Source organism: Thunnus thynnus, chromosome 19 (genome assembly GCF_963924715.1).
Source record: "Thunnus thynnus chromosome 19, fThuThy2.1, whole genome shotgun sequence".
NCBI lineage: Eukaryota > Metazoa > Chordata > Actinopteri > Scombriformes > Scombridae > Thunnus > Thunnus thynnus.
Window position 1 is genome coordinate 2,036,187 of NC_089535.1, and position 22,822 is coordinate 2,059,008.

Genomic DNA, 22,822 nt, shown 5'->3' on the forward strand with positions numbered 1-22,822 from the left:
GTGGTTCCCAACCTAGGGGTCGGGCCCCTCCAAAGGGTCAGCAGATAAATCTGAGGGGTGGTGAGATGATTAATGGGAGAGGAAAGAAGAAAAAATAAAGTTCTGATACACAAATCTGTTTTCAGTTTTTGGACTTTTTCTCTAATCTTTGATTTTTGCTGAAATATTGGATCATTTGAACATTTATTGAAATGAAAGCATGTGAGAAGTTTAGAGGGAAAAATCACTATTTGGTGGAGCTGTTAACAACTCATAGACATGTGAAATGTGACCCCGACTACACACTGCTTTTTGTAAGACGTCAAAAGACAAAAAGGTTGGAAACCACTGGTTTCATCTTTAACAATGTGTTGTATTTTAAAAGCTTGTTATATTATCCATTGTGTCAAATCTTCATCTGAAAAGTAACTAAAGCTGTCAAATAAATGTAGTGGAGTAGAAAGTACAATATTTCCCTCTGAAATGTAGAAAGTAGCATCACATGGAAATACTCAAGTAAAGTACAAGTACCTCTAAACTGAACAACAAAGCAATACAGGGAAAAGCTGGATTTCAGAGTTTTATATGTAGAAAAAGGGATTTAGAAACTCATACAGAGGATGTTAGTGACAGAAACAAACACACAGAGACAAAAGAGGAAAAGAAAGTGAGAAAATAAACTGTTAGTTTGACTGAAGGAAGATCCTCACACCTTTAGGAACTTTTAGTTTGAGTGACAAACGGAGAATAAGGGAAACCTCTCCTGTTTTACATCAGTCAGTCTGTTTCCTGCTGGTCTTTAACAATGTGTTGTATTTTAAAAGCTTCATCTGAAAAGTAACTAAAGCTGTCAAATAAATGTAGTGGAGTAGAAAGTACAATATTTCCCTCTGAAATGTAGAAAGTAGCATCACATGGAAATATTCCAGTAATAATTCGAACATTTATTGAAATGAAACCATGTGAGAAGTTTAGAAGGTTTAGTTTATGATTTATGAGCTTGATTTGATCATTTATTCAGTTTACACCAGTGTGATGTGGAAACTTGAAGCTTTCTGTGCACAAACACTGATAAAGCACTTTTCAGTGAAGGAGGAGACATCTGGTGTCCAGCAGTTCAACTTTTGAAATAAGTTAAATAAAGTGCATATTTAGAGACACAAATGACTTTTAAAGTAAAGTAAAGTATTTGATTTAAATCTTGAAACATGCCTAAGTTCAGGACCTTTGGGTGGTGGTGGTGGTGGGGAGGGGGAGGGGGGGGCTTCTTGGGGCCCCATACGGTCTTGTTGCGGCCCTGTGCGTTGACATGTTGCTCAGTCTGTCCTCATTATTCAGCTTCATGTCACGGCCGCGGTGTGCTCGTGCCACCGGCAGGTTTGTACCGGAGATGATGCGGCTCGGGTGTGAACAGAAAGAGGAAGCGTTTCTCACATAAATATAGTGAACAGTTCAAACAGCAGCCTGTGAGTGTGAGTGAGTGTCCGCAGTCATGAAGTCGGTACTGTTGTTGATCTCTTCTCTCCTCTTCCGTGTGGCCGGCGGCTTCCTCATCAACTCTACCGGCGTCTCTCCACCGGGTGACGCGGGTGAGTCGGTGAATGTGTCTCTGGATGTGTCCCGGATCATCCGCCGGGTGGATCCGCGCTTTCTGTCCGTCACCGTCGATGCGAGCCTGGCTACCCATGAGAAGTTCATGTTCCTGCTGAGGTGAGTGTCCGTCTGCTTCCACCTCTGCAGACACAACACGAAGCTTTAAGGTTCAGGGTCAGAGTTCACAGATACTGTTGCATTCTTCACATTTTATATAATTAATTGTAATTATTATGTTCTCCTGTTTTATAAGACTGTAAATGTTTTTCCTCTATAAACAAACAGCTTCATTTATCTGAGTTTTTATAAATGATTTATTGCTCAGAAACTCGGTAAAGAGACTAATTATGAGACAATGTGAGGAGTTATACTGTGTGTAAATGAAGCAGCTGTTTCTGTGGATTCAGGCTTTTACTGCTTCACTAAACCTCATTAATGTGCTGCGATCTGCACTAACTTTCCTCTAAAAGCTGCTTATTCTCTCTGAAACTCCTCAGTGAGTCTCTGCTCAGATTATCTCGCATTCACATGAATTATTCCACTCAGCTCAGAGGGGAAATGTCAGACAACATAATTGGATTTGCCTTTTTTTTTAGATTTGTGCTTTTAAACAACAGTTTATCAGATTAAATGAACCTTTTATAATGAAAAAAAACACAAGTTAATTATTCAGATTTGGCAACAAGATGAGCTTTAAAGCAGAGACGGATTTAGTGATTCAGGAGCTGCTGCTAAAATACAATATGATGGTAAAAACAAAGACAGAGATTCAGGTACATTCAGTGTCATGGAGTCTTTGATCCAGATATTCTTCATCAATCACAGGTTTTATTGTTTTTCTGCCAACGTGCTTGTGGTCAATAATTGAATCATCTTCCTTATTTGTTGACAGTTTAAAGACTTTTCTGATTTATGGTGTGAAGGTGATCATTCAATGAAGGCATAATGTGTGTTTTGTGTGTTAATATCACACTTTATAGACTGCAGGAATTTTTTTTTGCCACATTGTGTCAGAACAATATCAAAAGACTCATAAAAATGATAGTTTATATTATTATATACTGTAAATGTAGTTAAACTCTATATATAGTTGATAGTTTATATTGTTATATATGTAGTTAAACTCTATATGTAGTTGATAGTTTATATTGTTATATATGTAGTTAAACTCTATATATAGTTGATAGTTTATATTGTTATATATGTAGTTAAACTCTATATATAGTTGATAGTTTATATTGTTTTATATGTAGTTAAACTCTATATATAGTTGATAGTTTATATTGTTTTATATGTAGTTAAACTCTATATATAGTTGATAGTTTATATTGTTATATATGTAGTTAAACTCTATATATAGTTGATAGTTTATATTGTTTTATATGTAGTTAAACTCTATATATAGTTGATAGTTTATATTGTTATATATGTAGTTAAACTCTATATATAGTTAATAGTTTATATTGTTTTATATGTAGTTAAACTCTATATATAGTTAATAGTTTATATTGTTATATATGTAGTTAAACTCTATATATAGTTAATAGTTTATATTGTTATATATGTAGTCAAACTCTATATATAGTTGATAGTTTTATCTCAGGAGGACCTGGCAGTTCCCGCTGTGTGGTTGAAGAAATACTGAAGTAAAAGTATCAATACTACGATATAAAATCACTGCGTCCACATTTTCTTTAAACAATGAGGTTCAAAATGTAAAAGAAACAAATCAATTAAAGGCTAAATAATAATCAATAACTAAATAGACTAATTGTATATAATTAAGCTTTTAATTGCATTTGTTGTTTGATCTATCTATCACCTATCTATCTATCTATCTATCTATCTATCTATCTATCTATCACCTATCTATCTATCTATCTATCTATCTATCATCTATCTATCTATCTATCTATCTATCTATCTATCTATCTATCTATCTATCTATCATCTATCTATCTATCTATCTATCTATCTATCTATCTATCTATCACCTATCTATCTATCTATCTATCTATCTATCTATCTATCTATCTATCTATCTATCATCTATCTATCTATCTATCATCTATCTATCTATCTATCTATCTATATATCTATATATCTATCTATCATCTATCTATCTATCTATCTATCTATCTATATATATCTATCTATCTATCTATCTATCTATCTATCTATCTATCTATCTATCTATCATCTATCTATCTATCTATCTATCTATCTATCTATCTAATATTATCTTCATTGGACTCATTATTACTTTCAGGAAACATCATCATCACAGTCCAAATTAAAGTGTTTTGTCTTCATTCTTCTGATATTTGATGTTTATATGATGATGTTTTATGTTTTTTAACTCTGAATCTAACGTGAAGCTTTTGTTGTTTCCAGCTCTACGAAGTTACGGACGTTGACCAGAGCTTTAACTCCAGCATTTTTGAGATTCGGAGGGACCCAACAGGACTTCATGGTCTTCACCCCTCAGTTCACCTCCAGCTTCACTGCAGGTAAAACTCGCCGGACCCGATGAACCAACCAGCAATACCAGTATTTAAATAAAGCATTTTCACTTCTGCTCTGATTTAAAGCTTCTTTTCTTCTACGGCAGTGAGTCATAACGTCATGTTCAACATGTTGGTATTTGTTTCCCTTTTTGCAAATATTTAGCAACTACAGACCAATTAAACCATCACTTCCTGTAAAATATAACTTGTCTATAATTAGAAATATGAGTTCAAGCTCCACCTTAAAAATATAAGTCAACAAATAAAAATACTTCTTCTTCTTCTTCTTCTTCTTCTTCTTCTTCTTCTTCTTCTTCTTCTTCTTCTTCTTCTTCTTACACCACCGGAAGTTATCTTAACTAAATATCTGTTAATTTATTAAACTGCTCAGGTAGATGTTTGAAATTATAAATGAAATTCAGATTAAATTTGATTCTAATTTATATTTTCTTCATCTGAAGAGTCAGTTTTTGGTTGCAGTATAAAGATAATATAATAATATACGAGCTTATTATTCATGTAGTGTTGAGGAGACTGAATTCAACTCATCAATTCCTTCATCATGATTTGTTTTTAATCATCATGAAAAGAAACACGTGACTTATTTTAACACGTATTAAAGACGCGCAGCAACTTTTCTATCATGTCTGTTTTCCTACTACAAAAAAAGAAGTTTTAACTTTTAAACAATGCATGCTGGGAAATCTGCTAATATGCTGATCATGTTTAATTTAATTAACTCATTATTTTAATTCAAAAGACTTCAAGTCAGAAGATTTTTATAAATATGAGTTCTGAAATGGTTTTGAAATAAAAACTAGAAATTTTAGATTGAATTAACTTGAATAAATTATAAAACTAAACTCAGTTGATTCCATTAAATTACTGTCTGATATGTTTATCTTTCCAGCTACAGTGTATTTTATGGAAGCCCAAAGAAAACAATGCATTTAAAAAGTTAAATATGATAGAAATTAAAATACTCATAATAAGTCAAAACTATGAAATACTGTTTATTTATTTATTTGACAGGGACGATGCTGTAAATGAGGCAGCGTTCGTGTTAAAAGGCTCATTTTCTTTGAGTACGTGTGATGTAAATGTTTGTTTTTTAGAGAAATCCTGTAATGAACTGGAGCTGCCTTCATGGCTGGAGGAGAAGCTGACGGAGGAGTGGAGTCAACAGGAAATGTTGCTGATGAGCGAAGATCGGAAGAAGAAGTTCAACCGAACAACGTACACAGGTGCGAGTCTGATACATACAGTAAATTCAGCTGCTGCTCTGACAGGTTCGCTGACTGCTGTATGTCTTCCTGTGACAGAGTCCACCGTAGATCTGCTGAACTCCTTCACCAACTGCACAGGGTTGGATCTGATCTTCGGGCTGAACGCTCTGCTCAGGACGGCTGACAACAGCTGGAACAGCAGCAACGCCCGTCTACTGATGCAGTACTGCGAGTCCAGACAGTACAGGATGTCCTGGGAGCTCGGCAACGGTAACCTCACTGTCAACTGTAGAGCTCAAACCATCAGATCCACTTTTATCAATCAATAAGTGACTATTTTGATAAATGATTAATTGTTTAAGTCATTTAACTATTCAAATAGACGTCTAAACATTTAAAATATTCTGTCTTTTAACATCGACACCTTTTCAAGAACAAATCAGCAAACACATTATTACTGATCAGACTGTGAGCTACAATCATGTCTCTGTGTCTTTGATCTATATATGTTTTAAATATTTAACTATATTTTTCATCTTCAGTCGCTGCTTCCTGTGTTTTATCCGTCTGATTAAAGCTGGACAAATGTATTTAAAATGTAATGTAGCTGCAGCCTGATACACAGTCAGATTCCACTTTATCATCATTAAGCAAAAGTAAGTCGGCTAAATGATCAATTAACGGACGACACTCAATAAAACTTTATTGTGTTAACTTATTGACACTTTTCCTGCTCTTACTCAGGCTCTTTTTTTTTAAAAGATAAATGTGCATCGTCAGTCCGCTGGATTAAAATAGAGGCTCTGCCTTTTATTTATGTTGCCATGGTGACTTGTAGTATCGCAGCTCCATTGATGGTGATGGCTGTTTTCATTCATCACGCGGGCACTTAACTCAGAGTTCAGGGTTTGACTCAGAGTTTGCTGAACCTGCTTTCTGAAACAGGCCCCAGATGTTGAGACGAAGCCAGCCGCCCGTTTGGTGAATAATACATCCACGTCCACGACCCTGGTCCGTTATCCTGTTTTAACGGATATTATAAGGGATCTCAGAGATAACATAGTGTTGTGTTTACCAGCCAAAACCTGAAGTATATCAACAAATCTTATTTCAAGATCAAAATAAAACCTTATTAAATCCAAGCGATTCACAGTGCGATGATGACATGAGGCTGAATTCTGTTAAATCGAGGGCACAAATTTGTTATTTTTTTCTTTATGGCCGCTCCATGACTCCATATTTATCTGACAGCTGACCTCTTATTTTTATTTCCAAAATGATTTCCAGCAGTTTACTGCAGTCTTGTTGCGCAGACTGATGTTCAGAGCATGTTGTTATGGTATATATATCTATATATATAAATTAAATCACTTACACACATATAAACCCCTTTATTCATCTTCTGCTCGTCGTTCCTCTTTCATACAGCTTGTGTCTGGTCATGACATTAAAACCAATGATTCTTACAATCTTCATCACTCTCTTTACATCCTTTCTTTACTTCACAGTAACATTGAAACAGTGCAGCCTTTTATCTGAGGTTTTAGTTTCACTTGTTTTCTTATGGTTTGAGTCACCTCACGGTGCACACAGGAAGTCATTTTATGGTGTTTAACGTGTCTCAACAGCGGTTTCCTTTTACGGTGACACAAGTCTTTCATCAGAAACAGACTGACTGATGTAAAACAGGAGAGGTTTCCCTTATTCTCAGTTTGTCACTCAAACTAAAAGTTCCTAAAGGTGTGAGGATCTTCCTTCAGTCAAACTAACGGTTTATTTTCTCACTTTCTTTTCCTCTTTTGTCTCTGTGTGTTTGTTTCTGTCAGTAACATCCTCTGTATGAGTTTCTAAATCCCCTTTTCTACATATACAACCCTGAAATCCAGCTTTTCACTGTATTGCTTTGTTGTCCTTAAGTACAATCTTGAGGTACTTGTACTTTACTTGAGTATTTCCATGTGATGCTACTTTCTACATTTCAGAGGGAAATATTGTACTTTCTACTCCACTACATTTATTTGACAGCTTTAGTTACTTTTCAGATGAAGATTTGACACAATGGATAATATAACAAGCTTTTAAAATACAACACATTGTTAAAGATGAAACCAGTGGTTTCCAACCTTTTTGTCTTTTGACGTCTTACAAAAAGCAGTGTGTAGTCGGGGTCACATTTCACATGTCTATGAGTTGTTAACAGCTCCACCAAATAGTGATTTTTCCCTCTAAACTTCTCACATGCTTTCATTTCAATAAATGTTCAAATGATCCAATATTTCAGCAAAAATCAAAGATTAAACTTTGTTTTTTCTTCTTTCCTCTCCCATTAATCATCTCACGACCCCTCAGATTTATCTGCTGACCCTTTGGAGGGGCCCGACCCCTAGGTTGGGAACCACTGGACTAAACTAGCTAACTGTCTATAAAGTAGTGTAAACTAGCTCCACCTCCAGCAGCTACAACAGTAACATGCTGCTCTAACACTGATGCTTCACTATTAATAATCTAATGATGTCATATATAATAATATATCAGTCAGAGGGACCAAACCACTACTTTTACTGCAATACTTTAACTACATCAAGCTCATAATACTCATAAACTGGATGTTGTTTGTTTGTTTTCAGAACCAAACAGCTTTAGGTGGAAGTCAGGTATTTGGGTGGATGGATTACAGCTCGGTCAGGATTTCACTCATTTCAGACAGATAATGTCAAAATCCAAATTTTACCACAACGCCCAACTGTATGGGCCGGACATCGGCCAGCCGCGGACCCACCGGACGAACCTACTGGAGAGGTGAGAGCTCCGACTTTCACTGTTTTTATACATAACTCATCAACATGTCAGCAGAACTACGCCGTGATTCTGTCTTCACCCCATTTTCAGCTCCAGAAGTGTTTAACCTTTCTGGTGTTTGTTGTGTTTGCTGTTGTATGAATGAAGATCTAACTCTTCTAATAACTCTAGAACTGAGAACCTCTCAGAAGCAACCAACTTATTCCACTTATGTCTTACTTTTCCTCCACTGTGTGTCCTTTGCTGTAGCTTTCTGCAGAGTGGAGCAAATGCAATCAACGCCTTCACCTGGCACCAGTGAGTTCACCTTCGCTTTGACCTCAAACTCTGTAAACAGACTGAGTGAATAAATGATGATGTACATGAATCATGAAGAGCTGAAAACATCAGATCTGTGAAGAGCAATGATGAGGAGACTGTAACCTTCCTCAAATCAATACATGAAACTATCAGAAACGTCATATTTCCATCATGTTTTCCATCGTTTGAGCTTTGACTGTCGCTCTTTTAATGAGGTCATCTCGTTGTGTCTTCTTCTTCTGCAACGGTTTAATGGCACCGACTGGAGAATTAGTTTATCTGCTAATATTAAAACAGGAGTGGATGAAAATTTGAGCTAAATTTGGATGGAAACCTCACTCAACCCTACTGTTAGCATCAAATAAGTAATTTTAGCATTAAAAAAGTAAAGTTAGCATTTAAAAAAAAGTAATATTTGCTTTGCTTTTGTTCCTCCAGAAGCTTTATTTTGACTCACTCTCCTGTTTCCTAGTTATTATGTGAATGGAAGAGACACGTCATTGAAGGATTTTCTGGATCCAAAACTTCTGGACGTGCTAAAGACAAAGACCGATGAAGTCCTGGAGGTAATAATGTACAGTTGAAGTGAATGATACGAGTGATGTTACGCAATGTTAAAGTGAATCTGTGTTTCAGAGAGTGAAGCAGGTGTCTCCGGGGAAGCCGGTGTGGCTCGGAGAGACGAGCTCTGCCTACGGAGGAGGAGCTGAGAGACTGTCTAACACCTTCGTCGCAGGATTCATGTGAGTTCAAACAAGTCCGAGCAACTCAAAGAGATTCTTTGGATTTAAAATGTTTGAAATGGGACTAATAATTAGAAACAATCTGCCTGAATGTTGTATGTTTTATGTACATCAGGAGTCTCAGTTTGTTGTTGAAGCAGCTTATAACAGAAACATTCAAACTGGAACACGTATATTTTGTATATTATACCTTTTATTTTAATGGAACTTGATATTTTCAACATATAACTGCTTCTACAGGACCTCTGCAACAGATTTATTGGCAAAAGTGCTTAAAAAGTGAAATCTTGAACAAAGATTACAGTGTTACACGCAGGTTTACAGATGCCACCACATTAATGGTGACTTTAATGCTGCAACTAACTGATTATTTTCATTATCGATGAATCCGTTGATTATTTTAGTTATTTGTCCTGCAACCCGGATCTCTTTTACTACAGCTGCATGTAGACGACATCAGTAAACACTGACACACCTGCTGTTCTTTGACCGGTTACTGTTGATAAGCTGAATTTGTGTGCTTTTCTTTGCTAGACCTCGTGGGTCATGTTATTTGCTTTATATTTACTCTGAAAAACAACTAAACGGAGGGAAAAGAAGCACGTAGCACATTAATGATTTAGAGCGAAGAGGGAACGCAGGACATGAACTCAAGAGCTTCTCTTTAACTTACTACATGACAAACCTTAAACCAGCTGCTCACTTGTATTAAGGCTCATGTGTGGTTTTTATATTAAAAGCTGCATACTGTGGGTGTTAAATGAGCCATCTGAGCACATGATGTATAACACAGTGTTATAAAGTTCATGTTTCAGCGTTGTGACTGTGTGATGTCCACAGGTGGCTGGATAAACTGGGACTGGCAGCCAGACTGGGTATAGATGTTGTGATGAGGCAATCGCTTATTGGCAATGGGAGGTACAACCTGGTCGACAACCAACTGGAACCACTTCCTGTGAGCTTTTACCAAATAGAACATTTATAACATGCATTTTTTTATGACTTTAGAGGAAGTTTGACACTAGATGTGTTTTTGAATTTAGTGTTGTATTGTACATTTTTAAGGTACTTTACTTGGGTATTTCCATTATGCTACTTCTGTTCCATTTCAGAGGTAAATATTGGATTTTTTACTCTGCTATATTTATTTGACAGCTGTAGTTACTGGTTGCTTTACAAATTAAGATTTTACAAAAAAACACATATGCTCAGTTTATAAAATCTGATCTTGTTTATTAAAATCCAACCAACATGTTAATGCATCAGTCTACAGCCATGCTAGCAGCTCTGTGAGGCTGCACTAGACAATGCATTTTATCAGCCAGACGCTAACATGCTGGTGTTAAGCAAGTATAATGTTCACCCTCTGAGTTTAGCATGTTATGCTAGAATTTGCTAATTGGCACAAAACCCAAAGTACAGCTGAGGCTGATGGGAATGTCTTAAGTTTTGCAGGTATTTGGTTATAAACCAAGGTTTTAGACAAATTAAGAGTTTGACTGGATGATCGCTCTAGATGGGAAGTCAGTGGATCAGAGTTATTACAATTCAACCTGAAGGTGAATCATTATGACTTTGGCTGGTTTTGGTTTTGCAGCGCATTTCCTGTCTGGTTCAGTCTCAACTGTTTTCTGATAAACCCACTGTACACAATATGCCCAGCAGCAAACAGCAAACACACACAGTTAGCTGTAGACTAGCTGGTGAACATAGTGGAGCATTTAGCAGCTAAAGAGCCAGATATTTCCCTCAGGAGTTGGTAGAGAGTAAAAACAGCTAAAAGAGAGTGAATATTGGACTTACATTCAGCAGGTGGACAGAAACATGTTGCTCTGTTAGCCACTGCTTCTTTATAAGTTAATAATAAGTCAGATTCTATGTTTACAGCTTGTTGCGTTGCCCTAAAAGTGGAAAAAAAATAATTAATAAAGCTTCAACAAAGTAGTTTTAGTTGCCTAAACTCAACCCCAGCTTCACTAGTTAGGTGTCAGATCAGGAAACGCTCATATAAATAATTTTTGTGACACTTGAGCTGTTTTTAAGGCACAGAACAATCTACATATTAGTATGTGGATTTATAATATGAAGGACCAAGAACAGATCCATGAGGAACACCACAAGTCATAATTGACACTGTTAACGTGGATATTTGCTATCATGTTAGCCACAGCTACTTTATAAGCTCATATATGCCACAAAGTGCACAAAAATCACTTAATGCAGCTTAAAGTTAATAACATGACTACTTCTTTTACTGCTGTTTTTGTTGTCTGTACGACCACAGACTCTAAATGTGTCATGTATCTTCTTTTAGGATTATTGGTTGTCTGTTCTCTACAAGAGACTCGTTGGACCGGAGGTTTTGGGAATCAAAGTATTGTCCATTTTTGGCCGAGGGAAAACAGTGAGGCTGTATCTGCACTGCACAAACAAAAGGAGGTATTCCTGCTTCAAGATCAATTTTTTTAATTTGATTGATCTGTCAGTCACATCATGTAGTAACCTGTATTTTCCTCCCCAGCTACGGAGACGGAGCGGTCACAATGATATCCATGAACCTGAGTAAGAGGCCAGCCAGGATCTCTATGCCTGCACACGTGTCCTCCAGCACAGTGGACGCTTTTGTCCTTCAGTCTGAGAAGCCGGGAGAGGAAGGACTCCACTCCAGGTGCCTCTGCACTCCCTCAATATAACCATTTATCACCGAGTTAGCCTGAACCCCCCCCCCACCCCCCCTCCACCCCAGCTCGTGTCATGTGAAGAGTCACGTTTTATCACTTACTGTTAATGTGAAAGAATCTCCAAGGCAAGAAGAAACTATCAAAGCTTCTGTGTTGCTTGACTTCACAGTTACACAGTTATCTTTATGCAGTTTCAAGGAAGTTATAATATCTATTTTTAGGATGATTAAACCTTTTTTTACCTTATCAAAGTCAAATAGTCCTGTCAAACACCATCTGCAATGCAGGTTATAAGATGTGTTTCAAGGTAACTGGTTTTAATCTGTCTTAGTTAAATATTCAATCTATTTTTCAGCTCAAGCTGACAAGAGATCAGTCTGGAAAGTGGATTTCACAGTTATCACACCACTGTCTCTATTATGAGGAAACAAGATTGTTTTGTTTATTTCAAAAATCAGATCACAACTAAAGATATTAATTAATATCTTCAAATACTGTAGTTTCAAAGTAACCCTGGTAGCCTAATGGTTAAGACACATGCAGCAACTCATAAACTGATAAACTGAGGCGACTTTAAAAACAAATAATCTGGTTTCAAGCATCTTTAACTTTTCTGACAGTTCAAGTATGAAGCCAAACAGGCTTAAAACTTCACAAATTTCACCAGTTAAAAGAATATTTTGTGCCGTTTCTAGAAGGGGAGTTGGAGTAACAGTGTTGTCTTAATAATGTAATCTCCAACGAAGATTGTTTTCCAATGTAAAAAGGAAAATAATGATTTGATTTTATTTGTTGATACTAATGAAAAACTCAGACGAAATCAGAGAAATTATCCTTCAGTTGAAGTTTACATTTATCATGAATTACTTCATCATTAGATCGTTGCTGTCTCCTACTGTTTACACTTCAAAATGTTTTTATCTCATATGTTTCGGAGGACACGTAAATGCAGAGCGGATTATGTAATTGAAAATGTTTTTTAGTCACAGGGATCGGGTCGGAGTGGTTGATAAGCTTATCAGGGTCTTTGAGAGCAGAGTTTACATGCTGCTTCCTGCAGGTGTTCAGGCCTCACAAACACTGTGGATTACAGCAGCTATTGAAAAGTCAATACATCGTGTGTGTCACATGTTTAATATTTAACCAGGGTCTTTCACTTCCTTTAACCAAGTGCTGGGAATTACCCGTATACAACCTGGAAAACTTGACTCATGCTTTAGTTGCCATAGATACTGTAGAGATAATATATAATAAGACTTAATCTGATGACGTCCTTGCTGTTGCTAAAAGTATATAAAGTAAACACTTACAATTAGTCATAGACTCTGTAGTTTACAAGCACTGTTGCTATAAACAGAAGTTGCTTCTGATTCTAGATTCTTAAATGTGAATATTTTCTGGTTTCTTTATGACAGTAAACTGAATATCTTTGTGTTATGGACAAAACAAGACATTTGAGGACGTCGTTTTAGGCTTTTGGGAAACACTGATCATGATTTTTCACCATTTTCTGACATTTTTTTCTGCAAAAATGGTGCCAGTTTGGTGTCATCACATTTCATTTCATTTCCATTCAGATTTATATACATATAGAGTTTCAAGTGCTTCAAGTAATGATGGGACACTCTTCATTACAGTGTTCATATACTCTGTAATGCTGCGTACAACCAGCTAACGAGTTGATTTTGTGTTTTTATTGAAGCTCTGTGAAACTCAACGGACAAGTGTTGAAGATGGTGGATGATAAAACTCTTCCTGACCTTAAAGGAATCCGTCTGCCAGCAGCTGAACATCTGGAGCTTCCTGCGTACTCTCTGGCCTTCTACGTCCTCACAGACGCTCGGGCCGCAGCCTGCCAGACGTCTCACTGAGTCATCTTTCCTCAAACCATCAAATATTAATGTACAGCAGTATATTAATACCTGCAATACCTCAGATATCAATATACAGTATACATCCAAAATATGTTTTCAAGCACAGATAACGTTGAATTTACATTTCAAGAGTTTGTCTACATCTAAAAACATGTTTCCATTTTTTTACTATTCGCTGATGTCAGTGAGTCATATCAGGGCACTATGATACCTCTACTACTGCGATAAAATCATCACTTATTTTACATCAAATGAGAGCTCCTTGTAATAATCCTGCTGACACAACAGAATGTTATTTTGACTATTAGAGGAAACAGGGTTTGGAGTTTGGAGAAATGATGAAGATACTGAAGTCTGTTGGAGGTGTTTGGGAAGTTATGTGGTGCTCATCTAAAACTGGAGACCGCAGGGGAAGATGCACATATTCCTGCTGCTCATGTTACGGGTATTTAAGTGATAAAGAAATGTATTTATTATTAAAAGCAGTTTTAAAGGAGTCACAGTCCTCTTTCTATGCAAAAATGTATTTAAAAGTTTATCTGAAGCTAATATGAAGCTTCAGCGTCCAAATGAGTCAAATCAAGTAGGTACTAGTATTTGTATTTGTATCTGTATTTGTTGAGGCAGCAAAATTATTTGTATTTGTATTTGAATAAAACTGGAAAGATGCTTAAAAGTCCTGTTTTTTTAATTACTCTTTTAATTTTGGAAAATTAAAGTGTTACAATAAGTGTTGAATAATTTCCACAAAGTTAGGTTGTAAAAAGTAGGCAGTAAACAACAAAAAACCCCCAAAAACTGTAATAACTTCAGTGATACTCTAACTGTTAAACTCAAATTTAAATCTTTGGTTTATGACAGAAATGGATGCATTTTATTAGCTTACTCCACTGTTTTTATAAAGTTCTATATGAATAAAGTTTATTATTCAATTCAATACAACTTTATTAAACCCCGAAGGCAGTTATTATCATATTGATTCACCACTTTAGTTCTAAAGACATTCCCACCAGCTTCAGCTGTAATTTGTGTTTAGTGCTAATTAGCAAATGTTAGCATGCTAACATGCTAAAATGAGACGGTGAGCACGGTAAACATTATACCTGCTAAACATCAACATGTTAACATTTAGCTCACAGAGCTGTTAGCACGGCTCTTAGTCTTGTTTCTCTCTTTTCTCGGGGTCAGGTTACGTCTTCCTGCTTCTCCTTGGGGATCCAGAGGAGATCCAAAACCTCCTCAGTACCCTGGTCCCCTCCAGTAACACTATACTGATTATTATTATCAGCTGGCTCTGTGGAGGGGGGGTATCTTTGTGACTGAAGCACATAAACAGAAAAAATGAATAAATTCCAAGTCAGATTTTCTGCAGTTTTTCCAGTTTTATTTGAATCCAAAGAGAGACGACGTTGAGGTTTGATTCAACCAGCACACTGACGACTACAGCAGCTCACAGACACATTTATTCCTCCTGTTCCTCCCCGTGTGTGATAATGTAACACAGAGATTTATAATCCAGGTTTCCTGCAGGATCGATGTTCGACGACTGGAACATCTGCTTCACCTGCAATCAGACAGATTATTACCAACGAGGAACTGTTATTAGTGCACAAACAACAAGAGTCATGAATGTAACTGTGGATCTGTTTTTAGGAAAATTGTATAACTGAACCCTAAAGTTCCAAAAATGTTTAAAGTACAAATCAACTTTCAACAGTTTTCTACAAATGAGTGTCAGTGTTTTTGAAAAAAGATAGAATATGGTCCAATGCAATCAAGAAAAAAATCTACTTTTTTGACTTGTTTTTAATAAATTTTGACTATTAGGACTCAATAATGAATGAAAGTGTTCATCGTCTGAAACTCCAGGTGTTAAAAACCCTATCTGGCCGTCAGAAAGAAGAAGCAACACAACATGTACGAATAGATAAACTAGTGGATTCTTTACCTCCTCGGATGTAAACTTGTCTGCTTGTGTCATCAGTAATTTCTGTAATCTGCAAAAAACGGAAATGTTAATTTTATCTTTACAGCAAAGGTGACACAAATGTGATTTCTAAATCACTAAACCGACAACTTACTCGTCTTTGTGTATGAAGCCCTTCGAGTCAGGATCGAACATCTTGAAAGCGTTTAAGATGGTGTCTTCAGGGTCTGTGCCTGCAGACACAAAACGTGTGATCACACCAGTTGGCGGCTCATTAATAAGTCGTGTTTGTTGTGGATATTTTGAGCGATGGTCAGCAGTGGAGAAAGGCGCACACGAGACTTTTGATGTCTTAATGCTGAAAATGTTTATTGAAGCACTCGGCCAAGTGGAGAACCTAAAACAGTAAACACCAGAGTGTTCTGCTCCGATGTTGTCTCTTTCTGTTCTGCCCTCTGAAGGTCCTGTGGTGTATTTTCATTAAAAGTCATTGGTGTGCTTAAAGGCAATATTAAGCTATGCAGATTGATTTTATAAGTTTATAAGCAATAAGGGCTAGTGTGATACAATTTGTATTGGTGTAGTTATAATCTCACGAACCATATTTAATCACACTGTACGTATAGAGGCACGGTAGAAGAATCATAATCATACACTGGAGAAATGTGAGTGTGTTTGTATTACATGTCACTTTGCTTGGGTCTGCTAAAGTCTTCACCTTTCAAACATACTCTCTGGAGGAGATCAAGAAATAAGGGTGTAAAATGACTAAGAATAACTTACAAAAAATAAGAGGCCAGAAGACAACTTGGCAATAATGGTGTAAAATGATTCCCAATACTTATATATAAAAATTGTATATAATCAGGTAGAATTGAATATGCCAGTACATATCCTCAAACACCTCAAAACCTGTTTTGAAGAGTTTTGACCAACAACGAGTGACGGAGATAAAAGTAACATAATAATTGGTCAAAATTTAGGGAGGGTGGATGATAAGGTGTGACCTAAGCCGACCCAAGGGCATAAAAACAATGTCCCAAAGAAAAAACCTTTGGAGCGATTTGGTTCTTTGTAAAAGTGCTACTTGCTCTCCTTTCTTGCCGGCATTAAAGAACACTTTGCTGCTTGGACCTCTGACTCCCTTTTTATTTTCAAGAGAGAGTTTTTTGCTCTGGTACCTTTTTCTGCAATAATTTGATACAAAAGTCCGAGTCCTCGTCTTTATCAGCCTACAATATGGAAAATTAGTCTGATTGGTTCACTAGTTTCTAAACAAGGGACTGCACTTTACCTGTGACAGTTTAAGTCACGTTGCATGTAATTTCAGCAGTTTTGGTTTGAGTGTCTGACTGTGTCATCCACCCATCTGTGCTGTTTAGGGAAGCCTCCTCTGACCTCGGTAACCATGGAAATGCTGATATACCCTCTATCAGAGAGGTTTCTGCTTTCACCAAAACATCACAGACAGCTGAAGTCTCGAAGGAGAGATTAAGAATTACAGCGTGACCTCAAGGCTTCGTCTTGACCCAACGTCACTCCAACCTGTAACCCCTAAAGATGGAAAATTCCATAACAGTGTTCAGGTGATTAATATAGCTCAATTTAAATGGTAACTTTAAAAAGAATAAACATATTCTTCCTCTTACAAATGAAAAGGTGAATCCATCAGCAATAAATGCACCTCTGAGGACATTGAGGGGTTTTGTCGCTCAGCCTCCTTTTCTTGGTCCGGTTTGACCACCAGCTGATGTCGGTTAATGTTAGCAAACGTTGGATAGATGTTGTTATAACTGGTCTTACTGGCAGCTCCGCACATCTCAGAAAACGCTGAAGCTCATTTTCAAGTAGGTATAATTTTTTGATAAATTGACTGCACATTTGAAATCTGAACGATTCATCTTTAAAAACATGTTCATCGTGTTTTAGACGTCTTTATTATAATGGTGATCTATAGTAGCGGTTCCCAACCTTTTTTGTAAGACGTTAGCCCCTCGGCCCCGTCAGGAACCCCTTCATCAACACAACCATTGATGTTCCAAATGTGTTCCTTTGAATTCATTTCAAACTAGATGTTATGTAACTATTAATCATATAAAAGTGGATATAACAGTGGATGTTACAATATTTTCCTACAGTTGAACTGTCAATGTTTGTTTTGGATTCGTACTACAAACACATGCAGACATTCCAGCCATTAAACTGTCAGTTTTAACTATTTCATGCACTCTTAATTGCAATAACACCTACATTAATTGTTATAGCTGACTCAATATGTGGATATATTTTTTTAATCAAATCATTCATTAAAATTTCTTCAGATTAATTGAGCTACTCTACAATCTCTCCACATACGTCCAGGAGTAAAAGTACCACTGGTTGGGAATCACACTGGAACAAACTGGCAGCAAGACTGAACATTTTTATAGTTCACTCTCACAAGTCAGCCCCCAAAGCATCTTGGGTAAAATGCAATGACTGTGACTCATAGCCACGGCGTGCTGCGTTCAGGGTCTCACCGTGCAGCTTTCCTCCAAACAGGTTGAGGAACATGGTGAAGTTGATGGGGCCGGTGGCTTCTTTCAGCATGTCCTCCAGTTCATTGTCCTTCACGTTGAGTTTACCTGATGAAACAGAACAGCTCATAAATATAACAAGTAAATACATCTAAAAAAAAAACGTCGTCCATGAGTCTGTTTATTATCAGCGCTACAAACCCAACGACGCGTAGGTGTCCTTCAGATCTTCTTTATCGATGAATCCGTCCCGGTTCTGGTCGATTAGCGTGAAAGCCTAAATTACAAAGATAAAATATATGAGAAAAGTTTTTAAAAGAGTGTGATGCTGCTTTACATGTGATGATTTTACCTCTTTGAACTCCTGAATCTGAGTCTGTTCAAACATGGAGAAAACATTGGACGAGGCTCTCTGAGCTCTTTTGGCGCCTCCCTCCTTCTTCTTTGTCTTCCTGCTCGCCTAAAGAAGAATTTACAAATATTATCTTATTAGTTTAAACATATACAAATATTATTTTATTATTTTAAGCATACACAAATGTTATTTTCTGAAGTCAAAGACAGAGAACTTTGAGTCATATCTGTGATTCAGTAGTCAAAGAAACAGTGGTAAGGCTTTATAATTTGAGGAAATTGCAATTTTTCTGGCCAATATTGTGATTTTAATGATAAATTAAACTCCAAGCTGATATTTGTGATAATATAATAGTATAATTATCTATATTTGTACCAATAATTAGCACAAAGCAGAGTCAGATAAAATAATTCTTCTTTATCAGAGAAAAGTTTACTTTTAAGGAAACCTTCATACTTTTTTTTTTTTTAAAATCAACCAGTTTTGCTCACATTTATTAAGATATTATACTAGTGGTATATTTAACCCTGCAAGAACTAAGAAATACTAAGAAATAACTAAGAAATAATTGTGAGTAAATTATATTTTTCATTTAGATTTTATTTTGTCTTTTTGTTTCTTTGAACATTTAGAAAAGTGATCTATAAATAAAATGTATTATTCTGTGTTTACAATTATTATTGTATAATTGTTTTATTATATTATATTTATAATCATAATAATTATATTATATATATGATTTTAGATTTGAATCGTATGTAATACAATCAGCATTGTGTTTGTTTTATTTTAGAAACCAAAATATAGATTTTCATTTAGAATTTTTCAATTTTTACATATATTTTACATGTATTATTTAGTTTTATCTATGTGTATTTATATATGTGTATATAATATATTTATAGTACATTTACAATACCAGTCAAAAGTTTTAGAACACCTCAATTTTCCAGTTTTTATTGTCTAATAAACTGAATATAAAGCATAAAACCAATAAACAGTTGAAGATTAAAAAAAGAAATAACTGAATCTTTTTGTTTGACAAAATTTTATCTAGTTTTTAATATCTAATGTAACAGCCAAACACATTCTTTCTACAATAGAAATTCAATATTGCTCTGAAAGTTCTTCCAACACTGTTGCAAAATTAAATGTGTTGCTTTGCTTTCACCCTTCGGTCCAATTCATCCCAGTTCATCCCAGTTCATTCCAGTTCATCCCAGTTCATCCCAGATGAGCTCGATGACCACTGTGCAGCCGTTCCATGATTTGAAGCCTTCTGTCTTGTTCTGGTAGTCTGGAGGTTTGTTTTGGATCATTATCTTGTTGCACCGTGATTAACTAAACCAGAGCTGCTGCCAGTCATCGACTCTGCATCCAGTAAAAGAGCCACAAACCATCATATATATATAAATATATACATCATATATGTATATATTTATACAGACGGAGGGTTAGGAAGTCATGAGAGACCTGCAGGAACTGTTTTCATCAACTTTCAAGGTTTCATTTATGAGCCGTTACCTTTTACAACCTGGAAAATGCCTTTTACAACTTTGAAATTGACATTATTTTTCAGTTTTTGGTAACCTAAACTTCTTTTTTCTTTCTTTTTTTTTTTGTGTATCATTTAAGATTATTTACTGGAACTGGACTGAACTGTTTACATTTCAATAAAAATGGAAAATTTGTGATGTTCTAAAACCTTTGACTGGTAGTTTATATACAGTAATTCACACATACATGGTATAAATATGAAAGTACCATTTTTATACTCCTAGTTTTTTTTATTATAGGTGGATTGTAATTTATAATTCTACTGCTATAAATTGTATTAATCACTGTATTTATTTATTACCGCGCTTTGCTCAGGAATAACAGAGAACTGTATATAGCTCTCTAATGTCAATTGATTGTATAGCATATGTACAATTTTTTATATTTTTCCATTAATTGATCTGCATATAACTTTTAAAATTTGATGGTACAGCTGTTTATCTTTATGTATAAAAATATACATAAATACTCCAATTTCCACTCTAAATATCTTAACATTCCCATAAAAGTTATTTTATTCTTTATTTGGTTTGATTAAATAATCAAAACTGTGTTTAACTCATTTAGACACTATTAATTATGTAAGTTACAATTAAAGTCATAGCTCCTGTGATTTGAAATTGCAGTGTTTTAAGTTGTGGTTTTAATATAAAAGGATGAAAGCAAATGAAAAAGAAATGAATAATAAGATAATGTGATGACATACCATCTCTCCTCGTCCTCCTTGCTGCTGCTGCACTGAGTGTTTCTGATGATTTGGGGGCAGAGAGTTTAAATACAGCAGCTGTCCGGGATGCAGAGAGCACAGTGATGATGGTTTTAATGAAGCTGGGTCTTCGGGGACGAGCCGGGATCTAAACGGGACCCCCCAGGCCTCACAAAGTTCCCCATACATGGACAAGATGTTTGGTAAAACCCGGGTTCTCCGGAGGCCCGACAACTGCTGCTGATGATCGAAACCTTTTAAAGTGTTTCTATTTACAGAGTTTCACCTCAGAGACGAAGGGAGGGAAAGACAACTGTGAGGATAACAGAAGACTGCTCTATTACTTTATTCATTGATTTGTCAGGGATAACACACATTAATTAACATCAATATGAAGTCAGATTTAGCCAAAAGGTTCATTTTTATCTGCAGTCTCTGTGCAAACAAACAAACACGTACAAAAATAAATCAACTTAATGAGGGAAAAGTGGAAATACGTCAATTTAAAAATAATCTATTACAAGTAAACGGATTATTAACAAACTGTAAATAAAGTACACAAATTTCTCTGTAAAATTACAGTAAAGTGTTTTTTTACAGTGTCATTTCTGTAATTTACTGTAAAAATTATAACAGTATTCTGCAGCAGAAGGTGAACAGTTTCTTACTGTAAATGTTACAGTAAACAAATGAAAAGTTTTCTTCTTATTCATATAAATAAAAACAATTATAAATTACAGACATTTACTGTAAATAACTTTTCTTCTTATTCATATTTATAAAAACAATTATAAATTGCAGACGTTTACTGTAAATATTAACGTGTCTTCAGTCTTCATGATCCAGTAATGAGATCAGCTCAGTTTTACATTTAAAACACAAACCCTACAACATTTATTCAGAAGCTTTCAAATATGTCAAGTATATTAATAAAGTTTGTTTGAAAAAATAATTCTCAAGTTTCAAAGGGGATCAGTGTAAATCTGTTGAATATAATATCCTGAGCTGCCAGTAAAACTTGGTCATAAGTCTAAACTGCTTTACAAACTACTGCAGATTGCAGGATAAAGAGTTTGTAAAGCCTTCAGATGTTATAGAAGGTCGACATTCAGGTTCACTGAGTGAGAAAAAGAGAAACGAAACAACTGAATGACAGCCAGAAATATTTTAAAAAAGAAACTTCCCTTCTTGAATTGAAGTCAGGTTCTTCAGAAGAGTGATGACGAGGATTTATTGTGTTTATCTTTTTAGGAATTAGTTGCTTCCCCGTCTGACTTCTGTTCTCCTCTCAGGGTGAATCACCATGAAAAACAACAAATGACCTAATATGTCCCGAGTTTTAGTACAACTTGGCAACAAACTACAGTATCAACCAGCTGCAGCTCAGAAACACGCTGGGGTTGAACTAAAATAACTAATGTTCTATCTTCTGGGGCTCAGCAGCAAACATCTTAATCAACTTGACAACATACATGAATAAACTTCAACTATTATGTTAGATAGTAGACTCTCATTAATTATGAAATGCAAGAGGGATAAACAAGGTGAAGGTACAGACAATCATCCAAAAAAACATCTTTAAACTAGACTAAACTTGCAAGCAGCAGCAGTGAGAATAATGTTGAAATACCAGTAATTCAAACTTCCACCTGAAGAACACGACCTGAAAGACGACCCCTGTCATGAGTCACCTGTCTGCTGTCTGCAGGTGCTCGTTAGCTAACCTGGGACACCTGAGGGTCCCGGCGTGTCCTGGTTATTTAAGTCCTGGCTGCAGCACAGCTCGCTCTGCCACCGTACCAGCTGCTGCTGCCGCTCTCTGCTCCTGCTCCTCCTCCTCCTCCTCCTCCTCCTCCTCCTCCTCCTCCTCCTCCTCCTTTTTAGTTTAATCTAATACTTTGTTTTCCACCCAACAACACACACATCACACACTACTGACTCAGTTAAATCCTTTAATTAGGTTTAATTAGGTTTAATTCATTAAATAAAGCTTCTTTTGTTAAACTTTAACAATTATGTGTCTCCCTCATTTTACCCTCATTTATTTAAACAACCTTTA

At 35.9% G+C, this 22,822-nt stretch overlaps 2 protein-coding genes across 2 annotated transcripts; one reads left to right on the forward strand and one right to left on the reverse strand.

Moving 5' to 3' along the window:
- Window positions 1-1,257: 1,257 nt before the first annotated feature.
- On the forward strand, window positions 1,258-14,381 carry hpse (heparanase). The gene is made up of 12 exons (XM_067574551.1): window positions 1,258-1,689; window positions 3,967-4,082; window positions 5,195-5,323; window positions 5,402-5,575; window positions 7,933-8,104; window positions 8,354-8,401; window positions 8,877-8,970; window positions 9,041-9,147; window positions 9,988-10,102; window positions 11,462-11,586; window positions 11,669-11,815; window positions 13,531-14,381. Exons 1-12 carry the CDS (start codon window positions 1,472-1,474, stop codon window positions 13,697-13,699), a joined length of 1,614 nt encoding a protein of 537 aa, XP_067430652.1. The 5' UTR covers window positions 1,258-1,471; the 3' UTR covers window positions 13,700-14,381.
- Window positions 14,382-15,043: 662 nt separating this feature from the next.
- LOC137170914 (myosin light chain 5-like) lies at window positions 15,044-22,506 on the reverse strand. The gene is made up of 8 exons (XM_067574553.1): window positions 22,394-22,506; window positions 20,764-21,049; window positions 18,498-18,605; window positions 18,347-18,422; window positions 18,149-18,253; window positions 15,784-15,862; window positions 15,651-15,699; window positions 15,044-15,266 (listed from the first exon to the last, which is right to left on the reverse strand). The coding sequence occupies exons 2-8, from the start codon at window positions 20,950-20,952 to the stop codon at window positions 15,165-15,167; spliced, it is 708 nt and encodes a 235-aa protein (XP_067430654.1). The 5' UTR covers window positions 20,953-21,049; window positions 22,394-22,506; the 3' UTR covers window positions 15,044-15,164.
- Window positions 22,507-22,822: the final 316 nt, after the last annotated feature.

Bases quoted from the DNA above. Each gene is read 5' to 3' on its own strand.
- LOC137170914 (XM_067574553.1), bottom strand. From the start codon at position 20,952: ATGTATGGGGAACTTTGTGAGGCCTGGGGGGTCCCGTTTAGATCCCGG. The intron at 18,423-18,497 runs GTAAAATCATCA...TTTGTAATTTAG, and splicing joins AGATTCAGGAGTTCAAAGAG to GCTTTCACGCTAATCGACCA. The intron at 18,254-18,346 runs GTTTGTAGCGCT...CTGTTTCATCAG, and splicing joins GGACACCTACGCGTCGTTGG to GTAAACTCAACGTGAAGGAC.
- hpse (XM_067574551.1), top strand. From the start codon at position 1,472: ATGAAGTCGGTACTGTTGTTGATCTCTTCTCTCCTCTTCCGTGTGGCC. The intron at 5,576-7,932 runs GTAACCTCACTG...GTTTGTTTTCAG, and splicing joins GTCCTGGGAGCTCGGCAACG to AACCAAACAGCTTTAGGTGG. The intron at 11,816-13,530 runs GTGCCTCTGCAC...TTTTTATTGAAG, and splicing joins GAGGAAGGACTCCACTCCAG to CTCTGTGAAACTCAACGGAC.